This window comes from Martes martes (assembly GCF_963455335.1).
Source record: "Martes martes genome assembly, chromosome: 13".
Lineage (NCBI taxonomy): Eukaryota > Metazoa > Chordata > Mammalia > Carnivora > Mustelidae > Martes > Martes martes.
Genome location: NC_137901.1, coordinates 77581598 through 77604259, shown reverse-complemented (window position 1 = coordinate 77604259; position 22662 = coordinate 77581598). Strand labels below are relative to the sequence as shown.

The following is a 22662-nucleotide window of genomic DNA, read 5'->3' as shown; positions in this document are numbered from 1 at the left end:
ATAACATATTAAATGAATAACAGAACAACCCCTTACCTCCACATGTCCCAATATGCTGCCTAGAGTTTACTGGTTAATTTCACTTAGTTGAAAATACAATTCTAGGAAACCTTTCTTTGAGTGAACAAAGGGCTAAATTCTGTATGTTCATTAATAGGAAAGTCTTGATTGATTTTTTTCAGTGTTCAGGGAAACCTGAATTAGGAAGTTTGTCACATGACCAGGGAACTATAAGGACAGAATAGACTGATCAGCACCACCTGTCTCAAACCCTCCCCCAACTCCAAGTGGATTGGATTGTTTTAGTTGCTTGGTTGGGCTGTTCGCTAACAGCTGTTTGCTGAATATTTTTAAGTCTCTCTGTTCTTTTAGAACACAAGCCTAATATATCTGGCCTCTCAGTAACACTGTGATTACTGAGTTCTTGCTGTTGCCTTCTGCTCGATCTTTTTCATTTTGGAAAAACTGAATAAAACCAAGTATCACAATTTTAGGATTGCAATTAGCATTTGTTTCTGCATTTCATCTTTCTGAAGTCTCTACAGTGACTAAAACATTTTCATTTTTGGAGTTTGGCAATGTTGAGGGAAGCATAGAGCAGAAAGTTCTCATGCTGATGAGAAGTTCCTCACTTGTTCTTCCTTTCCCTGCATGCTCCAAACTGAGGCTGTATAAAATATAACTATAATGTGACTTTTTCAACAAATACAGTAGAATGATTATATCCAAGTGAGTTATCTCCCAGAAGTGGTCAACCTGGGAGGCCATATATTTATTTCAGTAAAAATTGCCTTTACTAATTGTGATCAGAATTTTCATTTCAGATCACTGGTTTTATCTTTTTGGCATATTATTTTGACTGCTCTGTGATGGCACGTTTTCATCTTTTGGGGATAAATTCAACTTTAAGAAACATCAGGTCATTTAGAGCAAAAGAGGAGAATAAAATGACAGGACAAAATGGAGTGATCTCTTTTCTAGACACATATTAGATGTGAAGTAACAGACTGATTTTCATTTTCATGTTTAAGTATACACTGGCCTTAAGGCTTTCCAAAAGAAGCATTCCAAAAAATATTCAAAGAGTGAGAACTTGGATAGAATAAGAGCATACCTTCCCAAATAGAAAAGATGACTGACTACTCTGAAGAAGATTCATATGCTCATCTTAGCTTGTTGAAACAATCAGAATGCTTGATATCAACCTTCAGTGCATCAGAATTTCCTGTAGAGCCAATATAGATAGGCAGATAGATGTATGTCTTGGCTTCATCCCATTCTTGACAAATCACAGTCTTTGGGATTCAGGTCCAGGAGGGTATATTTACACAATTATATCAGAGCTTTTCTGAGAGCCCCCCAAATTGAGGACCATTGCTTTAACTTCTTTTTAATGTACTCTGTGGGATATAGACTTCGCTTTCTTGTACATAGTATGCTTTTTAAGTAGAGCGTACTTGGCTCTATAAAGAGACATCCGTATTTGTCTCACAGAAACAAAAAGATACTCTTACTTCCTTCAAAAGAATCCTTTTTTATTGAGCTGCTACTTCAAGCCATCTGTATTTTTACTGCATACCATTTGTCACACACAACTTTCTACTTTGACCAGTCTCTCCCACTAGAATGAAAGCTCTGTAAATGCAAGGACCCTGTCTGTTTTACTTTTCACTGTGTCCCCAGCACAGTGGCTGACCCATAGTAAGTAGTTAAGAATGAGTGGATGGATCAGAAATAAATATGCAAGGCTAATAGGCCATGACTTAAAACAGATCTGAAGCTGAACTTGCTTGATATCAAAATATAATACCTTATATCACAACAAATATTTACTGAATTGTGATTTAGAGTACAGAGTCCAGTGACTTAAACACAAATCCCAGCTCTGCCTTTTACTAGTATTGACCTTGAGCTTGTTACTTGACCTCTTCTGTTACCTCATTTGTAAGAAAAGGTAGTTAATCTGAAGGATCTCTGGAGTTCTTTCCATCTCTGAAAATTTCTTGATTCTAAGTGCCTGTTATTATGCCAAGCATAATAGATGATTCCAAAAGAAGCCTTAAGGACTCTCTTAAGTTGTTTAAATGTATAGTTCACCAGTTAATTGGATGACTTGTTCAATTTCAACTGAATTCCTAAGTCCACAATCCATTCTCAAGAATGAGAAAAACTTAGTAATATTAAGCATTTTAAAGAGGAATGGCATTCTCTTTGTGAAGCCAGTGCCTTCCCTACTTTGCAAGAAAGGAACGTTTTTGTAGCTGTGAAATAGGCAACTTTTCCCATGTGGCATAGTGTTTTGTTGTGCTGACTGGCTGGGAAAAAGAAAAGTTAGGAAAGTGTGAGAAGAGGAAAAAGCAAAAGGCTGTGAATTTTGAACAGTTTTTAAATCCTCTTCACTTCTCACCCAGCACTTAGAACAAGAGAAACACGAACTGAGAAGACGATTTGAGAACCGAGAAGGGGAATGGGAAGGGCGTGTGTCAGAGCTGGAGAGTGACGTGAAACAGCTTCAGGATGAGTTGGAGAGGCAGCAGGTTCATCTACGGGAAGCAGATCGAGAAAAAACACGGGCCGTCCAGGAATTATCAGAACAGAACCAGAGGTTATTGGATCAACTCAGCAGGGTAAGTCACAAGTTAAGAATTTATGGTACAGAAATACTGAAAGTTGAAACCAGTGTGATGTCAGTCATACATATTGTAAGAGGAGTTCGATTTTTGTTGCCTTTTTGGCTGATATCAACAAGTTAAATATTTTTCACTTACAGAACTTTAGCTGTGTGAACTGGGAGTCAGGAGCCAAAATCCCTTACTTGCCATTAGTCAGCTATAAGACTTTGACAAACACTTAACTTGGGAGTCTTTTCGTTTTTAAAATGGAAGAATTGTGCCTAATGATATCTGACATTCCAGAAAGCTCTAAAAGTCTATGATTCCTTACCTAGAGAAAGTCTGTCATGGGTAAAATTATGTTAATGCATTTAGTTCAAATATTAAATGGTACTATCCTTAAACTGAAAAGCTTAGGGAAAATTACTAGAGCTAAAGGTTTTCATTGATGTTACGTTTGTGAATGTACATTTCTTCATATTATTTAAATGTGAAAGAAGGTATATGCATATCTATGTTTAAAACTTGTTCTTTTTATTTCATATTAAGTAAAAATTCTTTACTTGTATCTTTATAGGGTGGTGTCATGGAAGTATTAATTAAGTAACCAAGGTCAAGACTATGAAATTATTGCAAGGAAGGAGTTTGAGGGCTGAATAGGTAGAAATCTAATTTAAATATAGAACATACCTTTTTAACAAATGTAGGAATGTTGTTAATGCCCTAGTCTTTAAATCCACCTACTTTTGAAAATTAAGAGCTGGACTTATGATGTACTTGAGTCCTTCTTATGTGTTGAAAATAAAACTATTAACTCTTCAGTTATCAGAAGAAAAATGAACTTCTAGTCTGATTTTATCTCATAGGTCTGCTTAGTTCTTTGGAAAAGGCTTAGCTAGAGCAGCACATGGCTTGGCATTGCCACTAATTCAATGGGTAGTACCCTGTGAAGTTATTTCATTAGTTTGTCATAGTTGCTTCTCATGGGTACCTTCATGTCTCACTAGGAAGTGTGAGGTAAATGCTACCACTAGTGAAAGGAAGAAGAGGTAGAGGGGAGAATGGAGGTGGGGAGGAGGGGGAGGGAGAGAGGTAAGGAAGAAGGAAGGGAAAAAAGAGATGCCTAATAACTTGGAAAGTAGATAGTTGCAGGAAATATGAACTCGTGCAAAAGGTGAGAATCCAGGTGATAAGTAGAGCTAAAGATCTTGCCTGTGGGCTTTCCATCTAGGGGATTAAATCATCATTTGATTGGCTGGAAGGGAAGAGTTGGACGGTTCCTCAAGAAGTCATTTCAAGGCCACTTCAGTAGCAACATTTCTGACTCAGTTCTAAAACCTTTTGCAACCACTGGGAAGGGATTTTGTAAGACTTTTTAGGTTTTGAGTCTTCATTCATTATTCATGAAAGATTACACTAACTGGATACACCTAGCCAGATATATTTATTTGTTCAACAGCATTGACTTAATGCTTATTCTAAGCAAGCGTTTCTTATGGATACCTATGCAAGGAATACAGCAAACCAGAACAATTAAAGGGGAAATTATTTCTTGGGGGTAAGTTCATGTTACAAAATAATGTCTGCAGAAACAAACTCAACTCTGCTCTCTGATCTGGTGAAAGATAGGTAGCCAAGAGAGATGAAGCGAGAAAGCAGATATTAACATGATGGCGAGAGAGCAGAGAACTTGGAATTTACATGCATGTTGAATCTTAACTCTGCTGCTCATTGACTAGACAACCTTGCTTGTGCCTCACTTTCCTTACTTATAAAATGAGGGTAAAAATCTGTACCTTATATAAATATTGTTGAGATGAAAGTAAGATAATGTGTTTATATTATGCTGCACTCTATGAAGGTGAGGATTTCAATGTTGATGGTTGTTTCAATAAAGCAGTACCTTTATAGTTGAGGTTCCTTTGCCTAATTTTTCTGTAGGAAATCCTGATAAGCTGTTCCCAAAAGGGTATGGGGGATATCATTTCCATTAGATCTAGATTCTTGTTATCCTTTCTGGCCTTGAATATAGGCCCTTGGTGAGTTTTGTGGCTTTTTCCCTTTCTCTTTTTAAGCAGGACAAGCCCCTGGGGGTTTACATCAGCAGCCAGTTTAGATTGTATTTTAGCATTTTATTAACTGGGTACTCAGAAACTAGAGGAGTTGAGTACTTTGAAGTGAATTAAGATTCTCCTTGGACAAGATAACCAGGAGAGATGTAGTAGAAGGCCAGGCTTTGTTACAATGTATATAACTATGTCTTTATAAGCATGAAATGTATAATATCTAAGGTGTAATATAATATTTCTGTGATGCTCTGTCCAAGGTTTTTTTTTTTAAGTTTATTTATTTTTTTAGTAATCATACGCAATGCAGGGCTCAAACTCATGGCCCTGAGATCAAGAGCTACGTGCTCTTCAGACTGAGCCTGCCAAGCACTCCCAAAGTATTTTTAAGTATATTTCTTTCGCCACCATGGCCTCCAAGTTTTTTTTTAATAACAGCTCTATTGAGATATAATGCACATACCATAACATTTACTTTTTAAAGGTATAAAATTCACTTGATTTTAGTATATTTAGAGTTGTGTAACCATCACCACTATTTAACTATAGAACATTTCACCCCCCGCCAAAGAATAAAATCCTATACCCATTAGTAGTCACTCTCTATTCCTCCTAAACCCCTACCCCATGCCCTGACCCCTGATAACCACTCTGTTTCTATGGATTTGCCTGTTCTGGACATTTCATATAAATGAAATCATACATATGAGATTCTTTGTGACTGGCTTCTTTCCCTTAGCATGATGTTTCAAGGTTCATCTGCATTGTAGGATATATCAGTATCTTATTTTTATGGCTGAAGAATATTCCATTCTATGGATATAACACATTTTGCTTATTCATTAGTTGGTGGACATTTGGGTTGTTTCTACTTTTTGACTATTATGAATAAGGTTACCATAAACATTCATGTAGAAGTTTTATGTGACCAGGGTTCTTTTTTAAAAAACATTTTATTTATTTATTTGACACAGAGAGAGGGAGAATAGGTGGGGAGAGGGGGGCAGCAGAGGGAGAGTGAGAAGTAGGCTCCCCACAGTGCAGGGAGCCCCATGTAGGGGTCGATCCCAGAACCCTGGGATCATGCCCTGAGCCAAAGGCTGACACACAACTGACTGAACCACCCAGGTGCCCAGACCAAGCTTCTTTTTAGCTCTAAAATAGGATGCTGTGTGTGTGTGTATATATATATATATATATACACATATATATATATATATATCCCATGAGCTTCTGGATTCTTATCATGAAGGAAGAGATAGGTATTCAAATTTTATATCTGGGAAAACTTCAGGGACAGAAAGACACATGGCTTGTTTAAGTCTTTTCTGATTTAAGACTTGTGTTCCCTCTGCTTCGGTTTCACATTTCTGAGGCAGCAGTTAAGGTCACAGGTTTTGGAGCCAGACAGCCCTGGGCCAAACACCAACTCTGCTGTTTACTAGCTGGGTGAACGTGGGCAAGTTTTTTCACCTTTTTTAAGCTTAGTTTCCTCCTTTGTAAAATAGAAACAAACAATTATTATTGCCTGATAGTGTTAGGAGGATTAAATGAGATAATATATGTAAAACTCTGACCACAGTGCTTGGCACATTGTAAGTGCTCAGTAAATGGTAGCCATGATTTATAATTATCATGTCTTCTTCACGTAGAAGGGAATTCTGCATCTAGTCAAACACTGGAATTCTAACTTGATGGCAGAAGAATTTGGAGTGTCCCCATTTTAGTTCCTGAAAATGTTTTGTCTTGCAGTTAAATCTCTACTCAGAACTATTTGAGTAAAAGTGATCCTCCCAGGAGTTGAGTCAGGTTCATTCTATGGCATCTCATATCCCCTGGACACTGCTTCATATACTCTGGGGATGCCATTATTCCAGTTTATTTGTTCATTTGGACAAAACGCCTTCTAAATTCTCTTCTAGCTTCTAAGATTCTGTGAGTCTCATTTTTGTGAAACTCAGGCTGACATATTTGGAGAAAGTGTAGTTCACTTTCTGAGTTAGAAAGTAACACCACGATGGCTTTGACAGGGTTTAATGGGGGCATGTTAGTCACTTAACATCCTACCTCAAAAGAAGAAAGAATACAGTGGGCCTTGCTTTCAGGAAGTGAAGAGGAGAGACATGGGCCATGCTTGTCGCCCAAGAAGAATATTTTCATGTAAACCTTGAGGGGAGGTTTTTTGAGAATCCTTCTGATACCTAATACAGTACTTTTCACTAGCATTACAGCAGAATCCTCCAGTGCCCCCAGATGATTTTCTTCCCAATAGCAGCAGCAAAGATAACAGAGTGTTCTGATCAGTGTTAAAGTGTTCTAAAGTGATCATTCACTAATTTAACCTGCTATAGCTTATACCACAGTTCAGGCACTGTGGAAACTTCTTAGAGATTGCATGTGGGACAGCAAGTCAAAATAGTGATTTGAACAGTGTAGAAATAGTCTGATTCATAATAATAATGGTATCAGTAATAAGCTTCTTTAGCCTTTTCAGCCTTCTGAAGCAGTTGACATAAGATATTTTCAAAATGACTCTCAGTAGTATTAGAAACTTCAGTAAGAGATAAGTCATTTCCACAGGTTGTACTAATAAAACTGCTCACACGTCCTTGTTAAACACTAAGTTTAGACTTGAGCACTTGTTGACCAAAGCATAGGAAAAATGATTGATTTCGTCTTTAAAAAAAAAGAGGGGGAGGATTTAAAATTGCTTAGGGGCTACTGAAGTTTTCCTTCCCAGAAATACATAGTTTTAGAATTTGTAGGAAGTGGCTAGGAAATTTTCTTACACTTTTCCCCTGCAGTCTTATTCATGAAATATCATCTGTACCTTTTCTCCCCCCTCCTTCCCTCACCCATAAACCTACCAACAGCAGAACCATATGCTTAATCCTAATCTCATTTTCTCTACAAGGGGTCAGGGCTTCAGACTGCAGGAGTGAATATACCCCGTCTTAGTGACTGTTTATTATGTGCTGGGTTATAATTTTTGGATAAGTATATAGATTTTTGCATTTTCCATTTAAAAAACCATGACAGGCTGCCTGGATGGCTCAGTCGGTTGAGCATCTGCCTTTGGGTCAGGTCAAGATCCCAGGGTTCTGGGATCGAGCCCCATGTTGGGCTCCCTGCTCCACAGGGAGTCTGCTTCTCCCTCTTCTTCCGTCCCTCCCCCTGCTTGTGCTTGCGCGCGCTCTCTCTCTGATAAATAAATAAGTAAAATCTTTTTAAAAAGATAAAAGACCATGACATACTTGAAGCACACAGAAAACTGCAGAGAATAATACAAATCCACCTTTGTAAAATGTTAACATTTTTGTCATATTCATATTTTTTAAAGAGATAAAATGTAACTGATAACATTTGATGGTCCTGTGTCTTCTCCATTTTTCCATTTACTCTTCTTCCTATTTATGTGTTTATATCATACACACGCACACATGTGTGTGCATGCATATAAACATGTATTCCATTATGTATACTATATCCATTAACAATGTGTAATGATTTTTCCACATTTCAAGCATTTAATAAATGCCAGCGCCGTATTCATATCATTGTATACCTCATTCTTTTGGCTCAAGGTTGTGTTTTAGGGATTGACCTATATTAATAAACACAGTTCCAGTTCATTTATTTTAGTCATTTATTTTTTGATTGTGCAAACACAGTACAATATAGTTTTCATTCTTTTGTTGATAAACGTTTAAGTTTTTCCCAATTTTTAATTATTTTACACTTTCCTGCAGTATATAGGAATATGTATAAGTATATGACCATTCTTGTACCTTTCCTTCTTCTGCACATATATTCGAGTTATTCTGGTAAATCTAGGAGTGGAATTGTTTGGTCCAAGAGTAAAGACCTCTTCAGCTTCATGAGATATTGCCAAATGACTCTCCAAAATTGTACAAATTTACATTCATACCTAGCAGTGTGCGTGACCGCCAGTGTGTGTGGTAGTCCACATCTTCACCAACGCTTGCTTACTGTCCAGTTTTAAAAATCAGTCACTTGTATGTGAAATGGAATTTTTACTGTTGTGGGGTTTTTTAAATCTTTATTGTTTGAATTTTTATTTCATGAATTGCTAGTGAGGTTGGGCATCTTTGTACTTATGTTTATTGTGAATCACCTGTTGGTATCCTTCACCTATTTTCTTATTGGTGTGTAAGTGTGTTTTTACAGGTGCTTGATACTGTTATATTTTCACTTTGTTTATGGAGTCTTTCACTAAACAGAAGTGTGTCCTATCAGTGAAGTCAAATTTATTAATCATTTCCTTTATGATTTCTTCTTTTGTGTTCTGCTTTATTTTCTGTTTTCCAAGTCATCAAGGTATTTTCCCATGTTAATTACAAAAACTTCAGGCTTTTTACATTTGGTTCTTTATCTAGAGCTTAACTTTGTAGTGTGATATGACATAGAAATACAGTTATGTTTTCTATATGGGTTACTGTCGCAACACTGTTTATTTCCCCATGGATTTCTAATGCTATATGGATTTTTTTAATAAAAAAAAATCCCAACATCTATTCTTGACTGAAGAGCCAAGATAACTTAAAAATTTTAGAAAGTTGTAGAAAGCTGTATTTGTTTGCTGGGCTGCTATAACAAAGTACCACAGACTAGGTGGCTTAAACAAAGGAAATGTATTGTCTCACAGTTCTGGAGGCTGGAAGTCCAAAATCAAGGTGTTGTAAGAGTTGATTCCTTTCTAGGGCTGTGGAGGAAGGAGCTGTTCCAAATCTTGCTCCTTGGCTTGTAGATGGCTGTCTTCTCCTTGGGTCTTGTGTCTCTTTCCCCCATACTTTCTGTTCCCAAATTTCCTCTCTTTATAAGAACAACATATTGGATTGCAGCCCAGCCTAATAACTGCATTTTAATTTGATTACTACTCTAAAGATTTTGTCTCCAAAAGGTACACATTCTGAGAAGTAGGTAGGGAAGGCTTCTCCCTGAGGAGATTAACATTTGAGGTGGGACCTGCAGAGTGAAGAATCAGCCATAGAAGAGATGAGAGAACGCATTCTTTGATGGATGCTGTTAGATTGTAAACTCTTGGGGAAAGGGACTGTGGTCTGGATATACACATCTGGCTTGTTTATTTTTGTAAATAGGTATCTGGCGGAGTGAGCATCTAATAAAAGATAGTTGTTTTTTTGTTAAATGACAAGCTAACATACCTAATAAAGAGATGTTTAGAACTATAACTTTCCGAAAAATATGCTGCCTCTCCGTGCATTCTGTGGAAAAGTACTCTTGGCTGTTTCAGATGCGTTCTTAGGCTGTATGTGTGCTGTTTGGAAACCAGTGGGCAAAGAGACCGTGGACGTCAACAGTGTGACAGGCAAGCTGCTGATAATGGTGACTCAGGTGCCTAGAGATCAAGTGTTGTCTTCATAGATACTCCTTCTGCATAAAAAGCCAATCTTCCGTAAATTGAGAAGAGTGACTACAGAATGGACAGAGTTTTGTGTAGTTTCTTAAAGGTTTTATTTATTTATTTGACAGCACAATCAAGGGGAGCTGCAGAGGGAGAAGGAGAAGCATGCTCCTCCCTGAGCAGGGAGCCTGACATTTGGCTCGATCCCAGGACCCAGGGATCATGCCCTGAACTTAAGGCAGATGCTTAACCAACGAGCCATGCAGGCACCCTCAGAGCCTTTGTGTATTGACTTAAAGCCTGCAAGCTTTTTCGTGTTTGTGCTGTGGTTTCGCCAGTGGTCTTTATGTTCCTCAGTTTCTGAGTGACTAGCCCTGTGGTCTTCTGACCTTGCTGATGGAGATGGAAATCAGAATTTTAGCTTTTACCAAAAAACTTTGTTGTCTCCTGGGAGAATTAGCCATTATTTGGGTTTGGGTATCATTATGGCTCCCCTTCTCCCTTGCTGGGTTCATACACTCTGGACAAAAAACCTCCCTGCCTCTAACTGTCTTGTCATCTTATCTATTCTTAGAACCCAAGATGGTCTGTAGTGTGGAGGAGTCAGAGGTTTCCCTTAGAAAGCTGATAGTGAGGGGCACCTGGGTGGCTCAGTGGGTTAAAGCCTCTGTCTTCGGCTCAGGTCATGATCCTGGGGTCCTGGAATCAAGCCCTGCATCGGGCTCTCTGCTCAGCAGGGAGCCTGCTTCCTCCTCTCTCTCTGCCTGCCTCTCTGCCTATCTCTGTGAAATAAATAAATAAAATCTTTAAAAAAAAAAAAAAAGAAAGCTGATAGTGAGTGCTTTTGAACAGTCTCATGAGGATGTATAGTTAGTTCTCTGTGTGCCCAGGGTACTAGACTCTTGAGAATTCACCTTAAAAGTCATTATTTTGTGGGCTGAATGGCTCAGTCGGTTATGCATCCGACTCTTGATATACCCTCAGTTGATGATCTCAGAGTCATGAGGCCGAACCCTGCGTTGGGCTCTGCACTCAGCAGAGTCTGCTTGAGATTCTCTCTCTCCTTCTCCCCTCTGCTCTCATGTGCTCTCTTCTCTCTCTCTTAAAAAAAAAAAAAGAAAAGTCATTATTTTCCCCCTTCTTGTTTCAGTATTATGCTATGTTTTAGCTTTTATTTTCATAGGCCCTTCCCTATTAGTCCTTTTACCTGCAGCTCTGTAAGTGTCTCTAACAGATCTCTCTCTCCTTCCTCACAACCAGAGCTGTGGTCATGCACCTAGTCACTATGATTTCAGGTATTACTAGTTGTGCCAAAGGGAGAAGCTATATTGGGGGCAGTATGCAAAAAGAGCTGTTCCAAAAGGCATATGAAACCAAAAAAGATTATTATTACAGAATCACAGACAGGGAAGGGGATGAAAAGAATTTAACAAGAAGTTAGGCCTAGTGTAAGGCCAGGAGAAATCAAAGCCTGCATTTTAAACTGGAAGGGCTTAGGCCAAGAGATATCTGGGGTGATAATCTGAAGATTGGTGGCCAGGATGTTAAAATGAGGGAATAAAGATTTACTTGTAGTTCAGGTGAGACCAGGCAGTTTGAAATCTATGTCTATTAAAATTTTGAACCCAGTGAGGTATTCTTTCCTCAGAAGTTCGGTTTCTCTAGCTAGGATAAGCGTGGCTTCTTTTTTTTTTTTTTTTTAAGATTTTTGTTTGTTTATTTGACAGAGAGAGAGATCACAGGTAGGCAGAGAGACAGGCAGAGAGAGAGGGGAAGCAGGCTCCCTGCCAAGCAGAGAGCCCAATGTAGGACTCGATCCCAGGACCCTGGGATTATGACCTGAGCCAAAAGCAGAGGCTTAACCCACTGAGCCACCCAGGCGCCCCCAGACTTATCATATATAAGCAGTAAAACTATAAAGAAAACTGAGGTAATTTTTAATCACAAAATTGAAGATAATGGTTACCTGAGGAGTGAAGGGGGAGAAGGTTGTCATCATGGAAAGGTGCTTGGGAAGGAGGCCTCTGCGATATCCTACTTCTTGGCATTGGTGGTAATTAAATGGATGTTTGCTTGACAATTCCTTATTAAGTGGTGCATGTTTGTTTTATGTAACTGTTTTTATATAAATTTGGTTATAAAAAGAAAAAGTCATTCAACAAATATTTATGGTGTGTACCTGCAATATATGACAGCACTGTTCTGTATGAAGCACTGTTTGGTGAAAAAGTTAAATTCCCTGTTTTAAAATAATGTAGGAGGTTGACGGTAAAGAAAGAAATACATAAATAATACAAATCAGGAAGTAGTAAGTACTATACATAAAATATAACCAGGTAAGGGAGAGAAAGTAACAGCTGTAAGGACAACTGCATTTTGGAAAGGGATGTCGAGAAGGAGACTTCAAAGAGGTGAGGTTTGCACAGACACCAGATAGATATAAAGGAGGGCAAGAATATTCCAGGCATTTAAAAGCCTAAGAATGGGGGTGCCTGGGTGGCCCAGTCGGTTAAGCGATTGCCTTCGGCTCAGGTCATGATCCTGGAGTCCCGGGATCGAGTCCCACATCGGGCTCCCTGCTCGGCAGGGAGTCTGCTTCTCCCTCTGACCTCTTTCCTCTCATGCTCTCTCTCTCTCTCAAATAAAAAAAAAAGGAAAAGAAAAGAAAAAAAAAGCCTAGGAATGAATGGAAAGCAGGTTAATGTGACTGGATCATGGTTAGCTTGGGAAGAATGAAGGAGATGAGGTCAGAGGAACAGTCAGCTGCCAGATTATGCAGGGCTTTACTAAGCCATGATACAGATTTGGGATTTTATTCAGTATGCTTCGAAGCTAGTGATCTGGTTTTGGCAGGGGAACATCATGACCTGATTGATAACTGTTTTTATTTTTATTTTTTTAAAGATTTTATTTTTCTATTTGACACAGAGAGAGAGATCACAAGTAGGCAGATAGGCAGGCAGAGAGAGAGAGGGAAGCAGTCTCCCTGCCGAGCAGAGAGCCCGATGCGGGACTTGATCTCAGGACCCTGAGATCATGACCTGAGCCGAAGGCAGAGGCTTAACCCACTGAGCCACCCAGGCACCCTGATAACTGTTTTTAAAAGATGGTATTAGCTGCTGTGGGAGCATGGATTGTAGGGGTGAAACATGGAGATCATTGAAGGGACTCTACAAGGGGAGAGTTGATAGTAGGTTATGGATGTGGAGAGAAGGGTTAGACTGGGTGTATGTTCTGAAGGTAGAACCAGCAAGACTTGCTAATGGGGTGAGTAAATGTGAGAAAGGGAGTAAGGAAAGAAAAATTAAAAATGACTCGTAGGTGTTTGTGTCAAGCTACCAGAGGAGTAGTGGTGTGATTAACATATTCACTTGAGAGACCAGAGACTAGAGGAGGGGTAGATTGGAATATAAAAACAAATAATTGTTTTTGGACTAGTAAATTGGAGCTACCCTTTAAAGATCCATGTTAGTTTCACATTAGTAGAAAAATGGGAATTCTGTCATATTGAGGTGAAATTGAGTGAAGTCTCCCATCTGAGCTCTCTGAGTACCCGAGATTCGGTTCTGGTATCTTTTGTTAGGTTGTTACCTAAGAATTGACTTAATCAGGGCCCCTTGGGTGGCTCAGTCAGTTAAGCAGCTGCCTTCAGTTCAGGTCATGATCCCAGGGTCCTGGGATCGAGCCCCGCATTGGGCTCCCTGCTCAGTGGGGAGTCTGCTTCTCCCTCTGCCTGCTGCTCCCCCCACTCATTCTCTCACTTTCTCATTCTCTCTCTTTCAAATAAAAAAGAAATAAAATCTTTAAAAAAAAATTGACTCAATCAGCGTGGCTGGAGCTGTATTCTGATGATTGCCCACTCCCCCTCCCTGATCTCCCTGCCCTCTGTGACTCCTTGCCTCCTTCTCACCCACTCCCACACTCTAAGCTCCCAAAAGAGCCACTCTTACTTAGTTGGTGTCTGAGGTGACACATGTGGGAGGAAGTTGGTGCAAACAGGTGCTTTGTCTGTTTCCTGCCTGTGAGAGCTGTATTCCTCAGTCTGCCTCTAACATCTTCCCCACACACAAAGAATACAGTGTGTGCATTCTAGCTGGAGCTAATCTTCCCTGAAAAGACTAATTTTCCTCTGAAGAGTAAACAGATCCTTGTTCTTTAAACAGCTCATCTGGGATTCGAAGCTCTGCATCTGGCACACTTCTTGAAGCAAATTTCTTACTGGTTTCCTTCTCAGGGTTAAAGGCTTTTAAATAGTTGCCATTAGTGTCACAGTCACTCTGCTCCTGGTGGGTGACATGTAGTCATCCTTGCTTCTAGAGTCCTTTAGTGTGAACAGCTGCTCATCAAAAGTAGTTTTAATTCCTGAATATGCTTTTGTGCCATTTGAGGTAAGGGCTGTATTTTTTTTTTAAGATTTTATTTATTTATTTGTCAGAGAAAGAGAGCACACAAGTAGGGGGAGCGGTTGGGGCGGGGGGGGAGCAAACTCACTGCTGAGCAGGGAGCCCGATGCAGGACTCAATCCCAGGACCCTGGGATTATGACCTGAGCAGAAGGCACACACTTAACCAACTGAGCCACCCAGTCGTCCCACTTGTTTCCTTCTTAAAGTCCACCTTATTTACAGGTTTTTGTTTAAAAAGACTTGGTAATTTTTAATCAGGCTATCCCTGAAAGATGTTAGGAAAACAAGATTATTTCCCAACCTAATAATAGTAATTTAAATTTCCAAGGGACATTCATTCATGGTATCTACTCTGATAGGAAGTAGTGCTAATTATTCTTTATTGGACAAATAAGGAAACTGAGGATCAAAGGTTTAGTGACATTGCCCAACGCCTACACTGGTTGCAGGTTAACCACTGGCTTGAAGATAGGTTTTTGTACGTTTTCAAGGATGGGTAATTGTCAGAAATAAAAACCTCCTCACATGTATTTCCATCTCCTTGACTTAACTTTTAGTTGATATTTGCTGGGTATTATTGTCTTGTATGCTTCTTAACTTCAGAGTCACTGAGTAAAGTGAATCCAAAGGTTGGGATCGACTTTTAGCCATTTCTATTTGTTATGTCAAGGGTGTACTAAAAGGACTGAAATGATCTGTTGAGAGTATCACTTCAGCTAGAGCAGAAAAGGGGCTTTTCTGCATCTAGGCGCTCTCCACTATGAAGACAGCATTTCCAGCTTTTTACAGATTGGTACTATTGCTAATTAGTAGGTTAAACACATTAGGGTGGTAATTGCTTATTCTTTCAGCATATGGGTGTTTTTATTAGTGGATTCATGTCTTGATTATTTGAACCTGTTCTTAATTATTTACCAAAGAGAGAGAGCCATGCCTGATTCTGGAGTCTTTAGTTTGGTTGTATTATTTACAGTTCTGATTATCTTTTTCAAAAGAGGAAAGCCTCGAATTTAGGCGTATTCTCTAAATTTGGCAGGTTGCAAGGCCCAAAATTCAGATAAATCACTGTAGGAGTAGATCTTTTTTTTTTTTTTTTTTAGATTTTATTTATTTATTTGACAGAGAGATCACAAGTAGGCAGAGAGAGAGAGGGAAGCAGGCTCCCCACCGAGCAGACAGCCCAATGTGGGGCTCAATCCCAGGATTCTGAGACCATGACCTGAGCCGAAGGCAGAGGCTTACCCCAGTGAGCCATCCAGGTGCCCCCTTCTTAATGCTCCTAGATTTGAATTAATACAATGGCAGTCAGCCTTTTTTTGACCTTGAATCTGGATTCCCTTCTCTATAGACAGCTTAGTGTATCATGTTGGAACTAGAGCTAATTGAGCTGACCCTGTCTGATGTGGGGCAGGTGGGGCCTTTAGATTTTATGCCTGGCAAATGGGTTGTAGGTGGCAAGAAGATTGGAGTTTATTGGCAAAGAAAAAAAATTTGGCAGCAAACTATTCACTCTTTTGTTACCTGTGCTGGTTAACCCATGGTTCTGGCCCCTAAGAAGTATTGCCTTGAAAAATGAAATATCTGTATTCAGTGAGTAAACATAATCTGCAGAAAAGCAGGTCATGTTTTGACTCTGATAGCATCTTCTCCATTGCTTTTCACTGGAGTCCAGGACAGTAATCCAATTCCCATAATTTCCAGAACCGGAAAAGAACTTTTAGTCTAGCTGGACCAGTGGTTTATAAAATGTTTGCTTTTCAGAGATTCTGCAAATTTGATTATTTTAAAGGATTTATAACACTTTGAAGAACCATTACCAAAACAGATACCATGTACTCTCTTGAAATAGATGGTGCTGCGTTTTATATATGAAAGGTATTTGGTACCTCCGTTTGTGCTGCCAGCTTAACTTGCCTTTGTGGAGACAATGGACAAGACTTCCTTGTCGGTCCTTCATATGCTGTTGCAAGGTGAGCTGTGTAAAAACTGGTAGCATCTGTAGCTAGTTCACTGGATGAATAAGTTTTCAGTACTTTTAAATCAAAATGAAATCCACACTATATAGAGTAAAGCTGCCAGTCATCCTTATTGTCTAATTTTAAATTGTTTTTAAAAAGCCTCACTGTTCTTACTGAGTTTAAAAATTGTATACTTTTAAATTTATAAAATATTTAGTATTAATAAAAGATTACCTTTATCTCTATCTGTTTATTGAGGCTTCTCATAAGATTTCATATGGAAAAGAGTTCTGCAAAAAGAAAACCCCCAAAAAAACCTGAAACCAAAAAAACCCACATAATTTGGAAAACTACTGTTTTGTTTTGTGTTTTTATTTATTTTAGAGAAGATTTATTTATTTTATTTATTTTAGAGAAAGGTGGGGGTAAGGGAGAAGGAGAGAGAAACTTAAGCCCTGGGCCCAACTTGGGGCTCGATCTCATGACTTGAGCCAAAATCAAGAGTCAGACACTTAAGTGACTGAGGAACCCCGTACCCCAACAGGTACACCATTTTGTTCCAGAGAAGCTGTTGTGTTTTTTTGTACTATGCTAAGATCTCTGATAATCACAGATTTGGCTAAATTCCTGTGATGCTGTGACTTAATCCAGAATCATCAAAAGTTTTTAAAGTGGGTTTTTTAGATTATCTTGGGGTTAGATAGATCCATTCATGGTTGTATTAGGTAGGATAACGCTATTATAAAAGATAAACCACAAGATCTCAATGGCTTAACATAATAGAGATAAAAATAATAGAAATTTATTTCTCATTCCTATAAAGTCCTGTTTTATGTTCCTGTTAACATAAGGAAAAAATATAACATCAGGTTTTAATGGGAAGAATTGGCTTGGAAAACAAGACCTCAGTTCTAGCCCATGCTCTGTCACTTTCTGACCTTAGATAAATCCTCACTCTGGGTCTCAATTTCTGAGTCAGTAAAACAAGGGGAATGAACTAGATGTTTCTTTCATTCTCCAAATGTCTGCAAGTATGTATAATCTCTGTTAAAAACAGGATTCTTGGGGCGTTTGGGTGGCTCAGTGGGTTAAAGCCTCTGCCTTCGGCTCAGGTCATGCTCCCAGGGTCCTAGGATTGAGCCCCGCATCGGGCTCTCTGCTGAATAGAGAGTCTGCTTCCCCCTCTCTCTCTGCCTGCCTCTCTGCCTACTTGTGATCTCTGTCTGTCAAATAAATTAAAAAAAAAAAAACCAAATAGGATTCTTAGGGGGACATTCTCGTATGGTATATTATGAGTCTAGTAGCTTTGTAATGCTTTCTTCTTTACATACAGAACCTATCCATCCTTCTCTAGGAACAGGGGCAGCTTCCCCCTCTCACCAAAATTCAGTGCCCCTATATAATGAGAACTAGAGAGAGGCTGAGATGTTTCGTGCTGCAATGAAATTTATTTTCCATTTCAGTCATGACACATAAGGTACTTTCCCTGTACACGACTGCTATTGTGGGCAGTGAGGAGATGTTTGCTTGCTTTTCCTGTTTAAAAATTATGCAACAACATTCTGAGGTTTTAAGAGGCTGACATTCCCAACCCTCTACAAATAAGTCAGATTTTCCACAGAGCCCTAGTATTATCAGTTGCAGTCAGTGCTGCATGTTTGTCATTTGCAGAACTGGGAGAATTCCCCCTACACACATCTCTCGTCATCAGTTGCTAGGTTACAGCTTTTTACATTGTCCCAGCCTGGTGATGTTGCTATGGATACCAGTTATTCCTCCTCTTATGACACGGTTCTGGTCAAGCTCAGAGTGCAGGCAAGACGTAACTGTGATGTCAGAGATGTTTTAGCATCTAGCTTTCCTTCTACGTTAATGATAAAGGTCTAAGTAATGGATATCAATTCCATGTCTTCTAACATATGAATTAGAGGAATGAGGTATTAGCCGAACCCTGGATATGCTCCATCTCTTAGGAGCTTTTTTCCATTATTATTTTACAAAAGTAAAACTAACATTATGAACTATGAATGAGAAACCTGCCGTGCTGTGTCCAGCATATGTTCCACATCAGCAGGCTGCCTCTTCTGGAGAGGGTTAGCCATGGAATGTAATCACGATTTTTGACATTGCCCTCAAAGGTTAGGGGCACTTGGGGATGATTTTGTCAAACTCAGTTTATCCAAATGATGAAGACTGTGGTCTAAATTTTATTGCCATTTAATATCACACATGGTTTTATTTGTTTTTCTTCTATTTTTTTTAAGATTTTATTTATTGATTTGTCAGGGGGAGAGAGAGAGAGAGACTTTGAATGCACAAGTGGAGGGAGTGACAAGCAGAGGGAGAAGTAGGCTCTCCGCTGAGCAAGGAGCCCGATGGGGGACTCTGTCCCAGAACCCTGGGATCATGACCTGAGCTGAAGGCAGATGCTTAACTGACTGAGCCACCCAGGCACCCCCTTCTATGATTTAGACTACATGATGGCAGGGACTATCTTTAACTTGTTTCTGTCCCCAACAATGAATAGTATGGTGCCATACACATGGCAGTAATGGATGAAAGGCTTACTGATATGTTCTAAAGACTAAAAGAGTAGCAATTACTAATTTGACTTTGGATTTCTAACATAATGTTTTTAGTGAGAACCCTTTTATATTACCATAGTTGAAGGTCAACTTAACCCATGTTACTTAGCTGCTACCCAGTCTGTTTGATCTCACACTTGAAGAAACAACTAAGGCCTTAAGAGGATGTGACTCATCTAAGGTCACAGAGCAAGTAAAGCTGTGGCTTACGCAAATGTGTTATAAAAAGTCTGTAAAAAAACAGATTTTAAAATCTTTGTGGTAAAAATAATTCTGTTTACTTAAACAGTATTTTGTTTTATGCCATTTGTTTACTTAAAAAGCTGGTAAATGTTAAAGAGGAATTTCAGTGTTTAACAGGAGCTCTGTGAAGAGTATACCAATTTTTATTTCACATCAATTCAAAGCCTTGTAGTCTACATAACTATTTGATTTATTCCTCAAAACCGGATTGAAGTTTGGGGCGCCTGGGTGGCTCAGTGGGTTAAAGCCTCTGCCTTCGGCTCAGGTCATGGTCTCAGGGTCCTGGGATCGAGCCCCGCATCGGGCTCTCTGCTCAGCAGGGAGCCTGCTTCCTCCTCTCTCCCTGCCTGCCTCTCTGACTACTTGTAATCTCTCTCTGTCAAATAAATAAATAAAATCTTTAAAAAAAAAAAAAACCGGATTGAAGTTCAACATAGCATAGGATTGAGGCCAGTATTTCAAAATTAATGTCCTATTTTAAAGCCTGCAGAATTTGAATTAAAAAGTCATCCCTTGGGGCGCCTGGCTGGTGCAGTCAATTAGGTGTCCAACTCTTGATTTTGGCTCGGGTCATAATCTCAGGGTTGTGAGATTGAGCCCTGCATGGCTCTGCACTCAGTGCTGAGTCTGCTTAAGACTCTGTCTGCCCCTCCCCCATGTGCGCATGCTCACTCAGTCACATGCTTGCTCGCTCTCAAGAAAATCTTAAAAAAAAAAAGTTGGGGAGACTGGGTGGCTTAGTTGGTTAAGCGTCTTGACTCTTGATCTTGGCTCAGGTCATGATCTCAGGGTTGTAGGATCGCAAGATAACCCCTGCCTCCCCAGTACAGCTCTGTGTTCAGTGCAGTCTGCTCGTCCCTCTCCTTCTGCTCCTCCTTCCTGCTCATGTTCTCTGTCTCTCTCTGTCTCTTTCGAAATAAATAAATAAAATCTTTAAAAAAAAAAAGTCACCCCTTGAATATGGTGGTGCTTTCTGAAATGAAAGGAATTTATTTACCAAATAGAATCCTTTTGTTTGGGGAAAAAACAGAATGAATGAAAATGTGTCTTTGGAAACACAGATTGCCAAAAATACCAGTTATGGACTTTAACTGTCAGCAGGAGACACAGACAAATCCCTGAGAGTCGGGGTAAGCAGCAAAGCAGTAGCCCTCAAAAGATGAAGTATAATACAAGGTGAACCTCCCCTCTTTCCTAGGACCAGAGAATCGGGGTCTGCCCCCTCCTTTCTCTTCTCACCGCCATATCCCCTGTTGAGGCTCTCTGAACTCCATGAAGTAATCCCATATGTATCTCCTGCCTTGATGCTCTGCCCCTCCATTTTCTCCCATTGTCAGATGACCTTCATCCATAGACTTCAGACAACACATTTTCTTCAGGAGCTCCCCCTTTGCTTACTAAACAAAGTTGGGGCTCCATGGTATGGGGTATCAAAGCCCTGTACCATCTGGGCCTACTACACATTTCCAGCCTTGTCTTCCATTACCTTTCTTTTTGAGCCCCATGCTTCAACCAAATTGGCCTGTTTCCTGAGGATGTCCTGTGGTTTCCCACTTCACATTGTCTCCTCCCATTGCCACCTGCTGGAATTTTCCCCAGTCTTTAAGACTAAGTGTAATTGCCACTTCCTTCATGAGGCCTTTGTTCTTCTTCCTGAGCCCGTTTTCATTTCTCCTTCTACTAACCAGCAAGAGCACTTAAGTACCCTTCTTTTGTCACTTACATCGTAAGTGACAGCCATCTATTATGGTTGATTCATGTACTTGACTCTGTTCCATCAAGGGCTGTGCACTCAGGGCACCTCCCACAGAGGGCAGAGCACCTTGTATGAAATACAGATCCTTAATAAGTATTAGAACCATATTTACAAGTCAAGGAAACATATAACATAGTTCTGTGGTCCAAGTATGTAACAAATTTGAGTGTTTACTGAAAGATTTTATGCACCTGGAGAATTAATATTTTACTTCCTTTAATGTACACTCTTTTTTCCCTTAGGAAATATTTTACTTATTTATTAACTATTTTTTAAAAATTGTTGAAATAATATTGACACATAACATGTTAGTTTCAGGTGTAGAACATAATGATTTGATATTTGTATATATTGCAAAATGATCACCAAATGTACACTCACCCTTGCTAAATTCCTTCACCATTGTCTATGTCACTGGCTTCCAGTTTTTCAGCATGAGGACCCTTGCCTTTTAAAAATCAAATCAAGGGGCATCTGGGTGGCTCAGCTGGTTATGCATCTGCCTTCCACTCAGGTCACGAAGCCAGGGACCTGGGATCGAGCTCCGCATTGGACTCCCTGCTCAGTGGGGTGTCTGCTTCTCCATCTCCCCCGCTCCTGCATGCTCTGTCTCTCACTTGCTCAATCTCTCTCTCTCAAATAAATAAAATCTTTAAAAATAATAATAATAAAAATAGAATCAAGGGGCACCTGGGTGGCTCAGTTGGTTAGGTGTCCAGCTCTTGGTCTCAGTTCAGGTCATGATCTTGGGGTCCCGGAATCCAACTTAAAGGGAAATCTGTTCATCTCCCTCTCCCTCTGCCTCTCCCCCTACTCATGCACAGGCTCAGGCTCCTCTCTCTCCCTGAAATAGATAAACATATCTAAAAAATAAATTAACCAATTACCTTTTACAATATTTTTGGATACCCTCATTGAAGTATAATTTACACTTTATAAAACTCACCTGTTGGAAGTGTACAATTCAGTTATTTATAGCAAATTTATAATAGAGTTGTGCAGCCGTCACCACAATCCAGTTTCAGAACATTTTGTAACCCCACTCCATGCCCAGAAAGGTTCTCCATGTTCCTTTGTAGTCGGTCCCCACCCCCACCTTCAGCTCCAGGCAAACACTGATCTGCTTTCTGTCTGTATTGATTTACTTTCCCCGGATATTTCATATAAATGTTATCAGCATATAGCTTTTTTGTTTCTCGTTTCTTTCACTTAGCATGATGTTTGCGAGGTTCATTTGTGTTGTAGCACCCATCAGTAGTTCCTTTTTATTGCTGAATAGTATTCTGTCGTATAGCTATACTGCATTTTTTTCATTCACCCATTGATGGACATGTGGATTATTTCTAGTTTTCAACTATTATGAATAGTGCTGCTATGAATATTCATATATAAGCCTTTATGTAGACATATGTTTTTGTTTCTCTTAAGTAGATAGCTAGGAGTAAAATTGCTGTATGATATGTCACCATATAACTGTTTAAGAAACTGCCGAACTGTGAGGATGTGGGAAAAAAGGAACCTTCATGCACCATTGGTGGGAATGCAAACTGGTGCAGCCACTGTGGGAAATAGTCTGGAGGTTCCTCCAAAAATTAAAAATAGAACTACCCTATGATCCAGTGATCGCACTGCTAGGTATTTACCCAAAGAA

At 39.5% G+C, this 22662-nt stretch overlaps 1 protein-coding gene across 2 annotated transcripts in view; it reads left to right on the top strand.

The window, feature by feature from the left end:
- Positions 1–22662, top strand: part of BICDL1 (BICD family like cargo adaptor 1) — a gene marked incomplete at its 5' end in the record, with an annotated part of 98446 nt that overhangs the window by 5641 nt on the left and 70143 nt on the right. For both annotated transcript variants that reach the window (XM_080821985.1, XM_080821984.1), the window contains one exon: positions 2412–2627. In XM_080821985.1, coding sequence (XP_080678111.1) covers positions 2412–2627 — 216 coding nt within the window. The remainder of the gene's footprint in view (positions 1–2411; positions 2628–22662) is intronic.